This window comes from Misgurnus anguillicaudatus, chromosome 22, assembly GCF_027580225.2.
Source record: "Misgurnus anguillicaudatus chromosome 22, ASM2758022v2, whole genome shotgun sequence".
Taxonomy (NCBI): domain Eukaryota; kingdom Metazoa; phylum Chordata; class Actinopteri; order Cypriniformes; family Cobitidae; genus Misgurnus; species Misgurnus anguillicaudatus.
In genome coordinates this window covers 49214010-49225425 of record NC_073358.2, presented here as the reverse complement: position 1 = coordinate 49225425, position 11416 = coordinate 49214010, and the positions used below count along the sequence as shown (strand labels likewise).

General features: G+C 35.0%; 1 protein-coding gene across 2 annotated transcripts; it reads left to right on the top strand.

Annotated features, from left to right (window-relative positions):
• The first annotated feature begins 931 nt into the window (after positions 1–931).
• Positions 932–10924, top strand: idua (alpha-L-iduronidase). 2 transcript variants are annotated; one of them, XM_073860497.1, is made up of 14 exons: positions 932–1296; positions 1546–1686; positions 3365–3447; positions 3521–3635; positions 3712–3800; positions 4087–4289; positions 5688–5867; positions 5955–6176; positions 6684–6888; positions 8995–9116; positions 9221–9346; positions 9427–9503; positions 9584–9684; positions 9766–10924. In XM_073860497.1, exons 1-14 carry the CDS (start codon positions 1151–1153, stop codon positions 9864–9866), a joined length of 1911 nt encoding a protein of 636 aa, XP_073716598.1. In that variant the 5' UTR covers positions 932–1150; the 3' UTR covers positions 9867–10924. The 2 variants fall into 2 exon arrangements, with proteins under 2 accessions (XP_073716598.1, XP_073716597.1); XM_073860496.1 differs by having other exon boundaries at positions 933–1296; positions 5955–6171; positions 6679–6888.
• The last annotated feature ends 492 nt before the right edge of the window (positions 10925–11416 follow it).

Below are 11416 nucleotides of genomic sequence, written 5' to 3'. Positions count from 1 at the left end.
AGTCGGTTTTACATCTCACTTTTGTAGATACACAATATAAATAAATTACATTTATGTAATATTATAGAAATATTGCATGACAGATTTATAAATGTTATTTAACAGATTTTTTTATTTGAACAATGCTGACATGCTTATAACTGGGTGTAGTATGTTGTTATATATATATATATTAATATTATATATTATATGTTAATTTATTTCATAACCCTTTACAATAAGGTTGTGTTTGTTTACATTAGTAAATGCATTAGCAAACATGAAGTAACAATAAGCAATATAGTTTTTATCATTTATTTATCTTAATAATAATAAGTTAATGTTTGTTTATGCCATTGCCAATACAGTTATACATGTTCTTCATTGTGCATTAACTAGTGTTAACAGATGCAACTTTTGATTTTAAACAAATAATAGTAAATGCTGAAATTAACATGAACTAAGATTAATAAATGGTGGAGAAGTATTGTTCATTGTTGGTTCATGTTAGCTAATGCATGAATTAAATTTATTAACTAATGTTAACAAATACAACCTTGTTGTAAAGTGTAACTATTTATTATATTTAAAGATTTAAAGTTAGTTATTGCGTATTCAGTTTTTTCTATATGTCCAGTCATATAAATTAATAAACAAGACCAAATCATTTACATATCAATATATGGCATAAAAGTTTGCTGAACAAATATATAACAGCTAAAACGTATATGTATTTGATACGTTTTAGTATATATATATATATATATATATATATATATATATATATATAGGAAAAATAAATATATAATATAAAATAAATTTTAAAGCGTATGGAAGCGTAATAAAATAAAATCATCATTCAAAAACTATTTTTATTGATTTGTTAATAAAAGCATACATATTTATTTTTAATTTGTAATTTTTAATTTGCGTCCGCTGGTGACGACATTCATCTGCGACACTAAAACCAGTCGCTGGTCAATGGCGTCACTGTACTTTAAAAGCAAACGCATTGGAATAATTTCTTCAGATGTTGTTACATTATATATGTACAGAAGTCGGCAAATAATACTTTAGTAAAGGTTTAGAGAATTTAAGGTTATATATTTAGTAAATTGTTCATTTTTAAATCATGTCGAGTGAATGATTGTTTACAAGTGACGTCAGCAGCATGCAGAGTTTATTCAGGTGGACAGTGTTTCTAACTGTCCTGCTTATAAAACAATCTTTGCTCTCCTGTTCATCAGTGGAAGTTAATGTAAAGGCTGACAAACCACTCCGAAACCTGAAGCACTTCTGGAGAAGCACTGGCTTCTGGTAGGATTATAATTTAATGTTTATGTCTGTGTACAATACAGTGAAGTTATAAGATCATATTACCATAGTATATTTATGTATACCTGTATTGAATACAGTGTGCAGTAGTCATGTATCATGTTGTTTACGTGCTAACATTACTAATATAGTACCATAGTATATATTCAAAAACATGGTGATAACATTGTACATGCATGGTAATACCATGGTAAATTTTCTGTTTTAAGTGTGTTTTTTGCTTGCTTGCAGTCCTCCAAAGCCTCACACTGATGCACACCTGTATGATCTCAATAAAGACCAGCAGATGAATCTGGCTCTCATCGGCTCTGTGCCACACAGAGGAATCCAACAGGTGCGGATACATTGGATGCTGGAGCTGGTGTCAGCAGAGTAAGATCCTTACCTCACTATTCTCATAATTTCTTCTGTATATCACATTTTTAGGGGTATTGAGGCTCAGAGGTCAATGTAAAATATTTAAACATTAAAATGTTTAATATTTAACCTACACAAAAGCAAATATGTGTAAACAATACTGATATTCCAGATGGCAATATAATAATAGTATTAATAATAAGCTTTGCATTCATGTATGGTTTGTTAGTATAGGATAAGATATTTTTTTAAAAATCTGGAATCTGAGGATAGGTCAGTAACAAAAATGGTTTAGCAAGATGAGGAATTCAAAAATCTGTTTTTAAAAGCATGCATCAGGTGTATAACAATGTGCATAGTCTATTTATGTTGATTTTATGTAATTAAAAATTAAATTTGCATCATTTTTTATGAAAGTTACGACCTGATTATTTCAAATGGTATAACCACCAATTGCGACAAATTTTATTTATATATTATTAAATATATTATTAAATATTTTATCCACCTAGATGGCATGCAAGTGTAATTATAAAAATTTTTTTAAAATAGCACACAAAAATATACATTTTATTGGAGTTATTTCTAAATGTACTTTTTGTAATATTTGGCCGGACATATGCTAAAAAAAGCTCTTGTTTTCTAAATAATATTTGGCAAACTATGTAAAAAAAAATGTAAAAAAACATGTTATTACACTAAACTAGATGATTATTATTTTATTTTTAAAAAATATTAATAAATGTATATTTTCATTAGAAATACTGGATACACCAATTGACACAAAGCAGTTACACCACAATGTCATTTTTGCAATTATCCCCAAATATTTGTTTCAAAATGAAAAAAACAGAACATTTAGACTTGGTCCTCAAAAAAGAGAATGTATGCAAGAAATCTGCCAATTTATTTTGAAATTTTAACCCTTTTCAGTTTAATTAATTCATAAGGACACAAAATAATTAACGTCACGTCAATGACCCGAACAAAATTTGTCCAAGTTGTCCAAATGAATTCCTTAGCAACACATATTACTAATAATAATGGAAAAATTATTTTTCAAAATATCTTAATATAACATGATCCTTACATAATATCCCAATGATTTTTGGCATAAAAGTCTATAATTTTGACCCATAGTGTTTTGTTGGCTATTGCTACAAATACACCCATGCTACTTTTGACTGATTTTGTGGTCCAGGGTCACATTTGGTGGATTAAATACAATTTTATTATTATTTTGGTTAGATAAGCACAGATTTCAGAATTTTCACATCTATAACAAATAAATTTCACATCCATAATACTGTTTTTCTTCATAAATGCACACACACACAAAAAATTTTTTTAAGCACCGTCCCTTCTCTATTTGTTGGGAATTATTGCTTCTAGTTTGTGCATTTTTATTTATTTACATCATTTTTACAAATAGACATGTCCTTCATTGTCACATCCATAACACATATTATCCTTATCTAAAACAGAAAACACATGCAAAGTCTGATATTTTATTGAAAACAAATATTGAATTGGGAATAAAAACATCTGATGAATTATATTTAAATTTTTGACTGAAAATGTCACATCTATAAAGCTGGAATCGCTCAAAATTCTGCTGATTTAAAATGCATAACTGTTATCTCTTTATAATTTCCTATAGGTCACTAAGATTTTGTCTCTGATTTTTATGTAGAGTTTCTAGGGGAGAATATCATTACAACTTTACTCATTTAGACCAATTGATTGATCTTCTCTGGCAGAATGGACTTCAACCAGGTTGGAAACACAGACTTTATTTGTAGCATTATAATCTGATATCGTGTTAATGAAATTTCGCTTTTTTTGAAAGGGTTTGAACTGATGGGAAGTGTTTCTAACACCTTCAGCAACTTTGAAGACAAAAGACAAGTTACTGAATGGAGGAATTTGGTCTATTCGATTGCTAAAAGATATATATTGAAGTATAAGATTGAATGTTCTGTGGTCACCATCATAGTTGTGAAAGCTCTGACTGATGTTTTATATTTGTGTAGTGAAGTACGGCCTCGGCTCTGTTTCTCAGTGGAACTTTGAGACGTGGAATGAGCCAAATAACCACAACTTTGACAACATCTCTATGTCAATCCAAGGTAGTGCACAATGTGTCTAATAGACTGTAGTTTGTGTGAATATTGTATAGTAACATAAGACTTTTTTGGTTATCTTTGTTCAATTTTTCATTGAACATAAGATTGCAGAATCTGTTGCTGGCGGTTGCCTTGTTTTTGTTTTGTATTTCCTGTACACAAATGATCCGCCTTTGTGGTGAGGTTTGATAAAAAATAAGTTTTAACCTGATGTTTATGGACTGAAACCAGATTCTCTGGAGACTTTGTGGTTCTGATGTAGGCTTTTTTTCTGGCTCTGCTCTTCAAGGCTTTCTAAACTACTATGACGCCTGCTCCGAGGGTCTCCGTGCAGCGAGTCCACTGTTAAAGTTTGGTGGTCCTGGAGATTCTTGTCATTCTCCCCCTCATTCGCCATACTGCTGGGAGATGCTACAGCATTGTTACAACGGCACAAACTTCTTTACCGGAGAGACCGGTGTGCGGCTAGACTACATCGCCCTGCACAAAAAGGTTAAAATGTGCTCATGTTATGTCTAACGGCTCCTAAACATCTTGTGTTATCACACTTACCTAAAGGATTATTAGGAACACCTGTTCAATTTCTCATTAATGCAATTATCTTATCAACCAATCACATGGCAGTTTCTTCAATGCATTTAGGGGTTTGGTCCTAGTCAAGACAATCTCCTGAACTCCAAACTGATTGTCAGAATGGGAAAGAAAGGTGATTTAAGCAATTTTGAGTGTGGCATGCTTGTTGGTGCCAGACGAGCCGGTCTGAGTACTTTACAATCTGCTCAGTTACTGGGATTTTCACGCACAACCATTTCTAGGGTTTACAAAGAATGGTGTGAAAAGGGAAAGACATCCAGTATGCGGCAGTCCTGTGGGCGAAAATGCCTTGTGGATGCTAGAGGTCAGAGGAGAATGGGCTGACTGATTCAAGCTGATATTAGAGCAACTTTGACTGAAATAACCACTCGTTACAACCGAGGTATGCAGCAAAGCATTTGTGAAGCCACAACACGCACAACCTTGAGGCGGATGGGCTACAACAGCAGAAGACCCCACCGGGTACCACTCATCTCCACTACAAATAGGAAAAAGAGGCTAGAATTTGCACAAGCTCACCAAAATTGGACAGTTGAAGACTGGAAAAATGTTGGCTGGTCTGATGAGTCTCGATTTCTGTTGAGACATTCAGATGGTAGAGTCAGAATTGGGCGTAAACAGAATGAGAACATGGATCCATCATGCCTTGTTACCACTGTGCAGGCTTGTGGTGGTGATGGTGTAATGGTGTGGGGGATGTTTTCTTGGCACACTTTAAGCCCCTTAGTGCCAATTGGGCATCGTTTAAATGCCACGGCCTACCTGAGCATTGTTTCTGACCATGTCCGTCCCTTTAGGACCACCATGTACCCATCTGCTGATGGCTACTTCCAGCAGGATAATGCACCATGTCACAAAACTCGAATAATTTCATATTGGTTTCTTAAACATGACAATGAGTTCACTGTACTAAAATGGCCCCCACAGTCACCAGATCTCAACCCAATAGAGCATCTTTGGGATGTGGTTGAACGGGAGCTTCCTGCCCTGGATGTGCATCCCACAAATCACCATCAACTGCAAGATGCTATCCTATCAATATGGGCCAACATTTCTAAAGAATGCTTTCAGCACCTTGTTGAATCAATGCCATGTAGAATTAAGGCAGTTCTGAAGGTCAAACACAGTATTAGTATGGTGTTCCTAATAATCCTTTAGGTTATTTATATATCACTTCATCAATGGAAAGCTTATTTATTCAGCTTTCGGATTATGTACCAATTTAAAAAATTCAACCACATTTATTTCTGGCTCTTGGCCTATAACTTCCTGTTAATGTATTGCTTCGTTCTTCAGGGAGGGGGGAGCACGTTGCCCATCTTGCAACAGGAAGTAACCACAGTACAAGAGATCCAGCAGCGGTTTCCACGGTTACGCTCCGTGCCCATCTACAATGATGAGGCAGATCCGCTGGTTGGCTGGAATAAAGCGCTCACCTGGAGAGCAGATGTTACTTATGCAGCCATGGTGGTTAAGGTGAAAAGTGTTTTGTTTGTGACTTACTGTATATGTGATAGATTTGGTGTGATACCTGTTCTTTCTTTTGCTATCTCTTCACTTCAGGTCATCTCGCAGCATCAGAACCTGCTCATCGCTGACTACAACAATACGGTCAACTACACACTGCTTAGCAACGACAACGCTTTCCTCAGTTATCACCCGTACCAGTTTACCCAACGCACCCTGACCGCCCGATTCCAGATCAACAATACGAACCCGCCTCATGTACAGTTACTACGAAAACCAGTCCTGACTGTCATGGGCCTGTTGGCGCTGTTAGGTGATGTGTAAACCTTGAGATATATCTACTGCATTGTTGTTGTGATGCTTATGGATTTATTTAGTATATATTTAAAATTACAGCAGTGATAAATGTGTTACCATAACAAAATAATCCATCATTTATCGGCTTTCATTTATCGGCCTAATTTTGCTATCAGACCGATAACCGATAATATAAAAAATAAGCAGTTATCGGCCAATATCGTGCATCCCTATTATGAAAGTTATACAATCTCATGGTACTGAATGATCTCAATTACCACAAAAACATGATATTAAACATTCCTATTGCTCAACATGTAACGCAGTGTGGTTGCAGCGCAAAGGCCATGGGTTTGAATCTAGTGTACACACATATTGATGTATAACTTGAATAAACGAACAGATTTTGGATAAAAGCTTCTGCCAAATGCATAAATCGAAATTTTGTTTTATCGTTTTGACTTAGAGAGATTTCAGCTACAGAAGTGCTGATGATAGATTGTGATGTTTTTTTGTGTCTCAGGTGAGACTCAGGTGCAGGCCGAGGTCATGACTGACAGCTCTGAAGTGAATTCTTCAGTGGGTGTGTTGGCCAGCGTTCATCTTCCTCAGGTGCCTTACACCGCCGACAGCTGGCAGACCACCATCCTGCTGTATAACAGCAGAGACAACCAGACCACCTCCACCTCTGACATCATTACTCTGCGCCTCACAGGAATCCCAAAATACACAAGTAAGTAAACACACAATAACCTGTGTATATATAGTATAAATATGGGGTAGTGTGAATGAAATTCACGCTATGTTGATACATCACGTGACATACGTCGTCATAACTAGTGAACTGTTAACTTGGATGATGCTAAAATATTTCCTTATGTAGGGGAGAGCGGGCCACAACCTAACGCTTTTTGGTTTGGGCTCAATCATTCAAAAAATATTTGAGTTTGATTAATTATATTTTTACACAAGCAACACACACATCTCTGCTACAAATGAACATTTGAAGAGTTTCGTTGCAAAACGAGGTAAATCCATTTTTTTACATTTTTGTCAAAACATGTTTATTATTATGTTATCATGTTTTTATTTTGTTTTATGGTGCTACTTAGCTGTATTTTTTAAGTTATGAAGGTTTAAATCAAAACAAACCAACTGCAGTTGCATTGAAATTAATTGGAAGCACAACCAAAAAATGAGATTTCTGAAAAATTAAAAAAACTGAGTTATCTCGTTTTGCAACGAAACTCTTCATGTAAAGTTTGTTTCTATTATTTCCCATTCTTGGACAACTACATCAAACTTGACAGAAGTGCAAACCTTACAACTTACCCAATAGGTGGGCTTCATTGTAACAGGCTGGGGGTAAGTTGTAACACTTGCTAAAAATTAAGTTTGCAGGCAAATATTTCAATACTATTTTGTCTATATACTTAAAGTGGACATTGTTTATATATGTGTCTATAATAGACAGGTATCCACACTGTATTCATTCATCCAGCCCTTTTTTAACAATAGTTCAATTATAAATGGATACAAATGTCTAAATATGTGAGAAAAAGCAGCACAATTATGACAAAACATCATTTTTTATATGTGACCCAGTCTGTAATAATCATACTACACGTTCAAAATCAAATTCTGAGATAATGAGCATCTGATTTTAGCCATTCATTTCATATGATTTCAATCTTTGACGTGACCTTATTCAATCGATATTAAAGATATAAACAAAAATAAATTTGAGACACGGTTTTTGATAAGACAGGCACATTTATTTTGTTGCCAGCTAGCAAATCATTCGTGTGTAGCCTATTTAAAACAACGGCAAGAATTACGCTAGCGGGTTTTCATATCATAAGTGCTGAGGGGTTAACACAGGGTTACAATTAACCCCGCTGGGTGAAAATATTTTCAAGCCCACCAAAAAAGTTGCTAAGAGCTGCAGACATATTTCAAAACGATGCTGTTTTAGTTAACAAGACACTGATTAATATGACATAACATTGGATTTGGTATCTTACACACCCAACTTAGAAACCGAAAATAATTTACTTGCATGCCACCAAAACACTCATTCATCAATAACTCTCTGGAAAAACATTATACATTTTCAATAATTTGTAGGAGATCATCTTTTGGTAGCTTGAAAAAAATACAGCAAAACGCTCAACCTTGTGCAACAATGTAAACAGTCCGTGTTACAACTAACCCCGCATAGTTGTTGCCCCGCCACCCCTATATATATTTATATTTTGCTTTCTAACATTTTTTTTAATATGAGGATGCCTCTCCTTCTTCTTCTTTGGGTGACTCCTCTCCTGAGTTTCCATTGAATGCACACTTTAAAATCTTGCCAGAAGTAGGAGGTCATCCGGGATTTTTTGGCCTACTGTTTTTCAGAAAACTATCAATTAGGACATACTTATCGCCTAGCCTACCATATAGTATGGAAGTAGGAGATTTCAGATGCAGCGCTGCTGTTTCATCATGTTGGGCAAATAAACAAAATTAAGATAAACACAGATTAACAAAATTATGGCGTGTTGTGACATCTGTGGTTGTGGCGCAGACTCGCACATCTCTTAACTCATCTCGTTTATCATCCCGTGAGCGACACAATGACTTGTATTGTTTGTACCACATATTCAAAAACACCACTATAATCCTGTTGTTGGGACAAAAATATATTTCACTTTAAATAATACAATGAACATTTGACAAAAATATTTGTCATATCATGCTATTCTTTCACAGCAGTGTTCAAACAAAACATCACAGTTTCCCTTTGCTTAAGGATGTGCTTGTAAATACATTCATGCACGTTGTGTGTTTGTAGGTCTGATGTATGTGACGCACTATATGGACAATAATGTGACAAACCCATTTAAGCTGTGGGACAGCATGGGCCGCCCCGACTACCCAACTATTCAACAGTTCGCACAGCTGCGGAGTCAAGAGGTTCAACATGCATGAACACACAACACATACATGTATAGATTTTAAAGAAACACGATTAATAAGTAATGTTAGTATGTATAATGTTTCTTTTAAAAATGTCACAGGATCCACAGACGACTGGACCTCTTCCAGTCCAACCTGATGGATCTCTGACGCTGAAGATGAGTCTTGCTGTCCCATCAGTGCTGCTCGTACACGTATGTGCCAAATCGAAACAAGAGCCCGACCAGGTCTGTGATCATTACACGCATGTCTCATTTTTGCTTTGCTTTATGTGCTTTGCTTTAATACGGTGTTTGTTTGTGCACAGGTCAATGGGGTTCGTTTCATCGCCGTCACCAAAGGCCAAGTTCTGATTTTGTGGAAAGATCACTGCATCGGTACGAAGTAAGTAACCTGTATTTCAATACAGCACTGCAACACTAGCTCATCATTCAGTGATTTTAAATATATAACATCTTCTGCAGGTGTATCAAGACGTACGAAGTGGAGTTTTCCAACAACAGGAGTATTTTCCAGAGGATCAATCGTAGAGACACTATCTTTACCCATTTTACTTACTCTCCAGGTATGAATTCAGCCAAATTAATTCAGAAGACTTCCAGCACTTGTTCATATTGACATGGTTGTGTGGTTTCTTTCTTTACAGATAGTTTGGATGTGAGCGGTTACTATAGAGTGAGAGCTGTGGATTACTGGGACAGATACGGAGAATATTCTCTTATAGAGAACTATTCAGAGAATCAATAGTATAACAGTCTGGTCCAATCTGTCACGTACCCAAGCTAAGAACTGCCTACTTGGACGAGAAGATTCTGTGATCGACCAAGCAAAGCACAGCAGGGCTGCAAGATATCCTTAATTAACCGTAATATTGCAAATGTGCATGATTTGCAATAACTAATGATTTTAATCCTTAAAGGTGCAAAGTGCTTAAAACTTTAGGAGGATCTCTTGACAGAAATGCAATATAATATACATAACTATATTATCAGTGTTGTATAAAGACCTTACATAATGAACTATGTTGTTTTTATTACTTTGGAGTGAGCCGTTTTTATCTACATACGTCATGTCTTTACAGTAGCCCTACAGAGCGCATTTGTCACTACGTTGTCTCAGACGATGACGTGTTTGTCCTATGGCGTCTACTGTAGCTTCTCTATGCATTTCAAAAGGGAGGGGTGAGCTGTGGACTGAGCCGTTGGTTGCAGATCACAATATCACCATTAGATGCCGCTAAAACCTACACAGTGCACCTTTAAAAAAAGTGATGTAGTCAAAGTTTTAAGTTGATGTAAATAAGACTGGCAGGACGAAAGAGAGGGATGATTTCCCCCCTCAAAAAGTGAAACGTGTATGCTGGTTATACAATTTTAAGTTTTGATTTAAAATAACTTTGTTATCGTATCGCATATTGTTGTTTTTTCCAATATCATACAGCACTAAAGCACAGCATAGTCAGCTTGCACAGTTCTCCTTTTGGATATTTAATTCACTTGTTACTTTAAACACACTTTGTATGTATGTTTCAGATTATATCAGATTAGAGGTAAACCAAGAAAATGTTTGCTAGATTTCTATGCAGTACACATCAGTACACTACATAACCTAGCTTTTAAACTTTCATTCCTGCAAAAACATTGATGGGTTTTTTAATTTAAATGGAATTTGGCTGTATACTGTATTTTTCTTTTATTTATAATGTAACTGTAACGCAATTTAATTTTGTTATTGTTTCACCCATGTCAAACAATGTTACCTGTGGCTATGAGAAACTGTTTTAATATTAAACGTTATTTTTACAATTTTTTACAAACTATTTATTTTTCACCAATGCTTGACTTTGTAATTTTGTATTTAAGCTAGACTTTTAAATTCCACTTTTTTACTTTTATACTCATGTTTTTCTCCCTAATGTTTTTCTTTACTTGTCTTGTTGCTGCTGTGACACCAATATTTCTTGGGCTGAGGATTGATAAAGTATTACCTTAAATTATCTTGAGTATCTTTTAAAAAATATGTTAAGTTTTATATATTTTTAAAAGATGGTATTTTAGGCCATAACAACAGACTTCAGACAATATGAGTATTCCAATTGAAAAACTGAATGCCAAGAAAAATCAAGTTAAATGGATAGTTCACCCAAAAATAATTTACTCACTCTCACGTTGTTACACACCTGCATGAATTTCTTTGTTTTGATGAACACAAAGGAATATATTTTGAGGAATGTTTTAACCAAACCGATCATGAGCCCCATTCACTTCCATAGTAGGAATAAAGAATACTATAAGAAC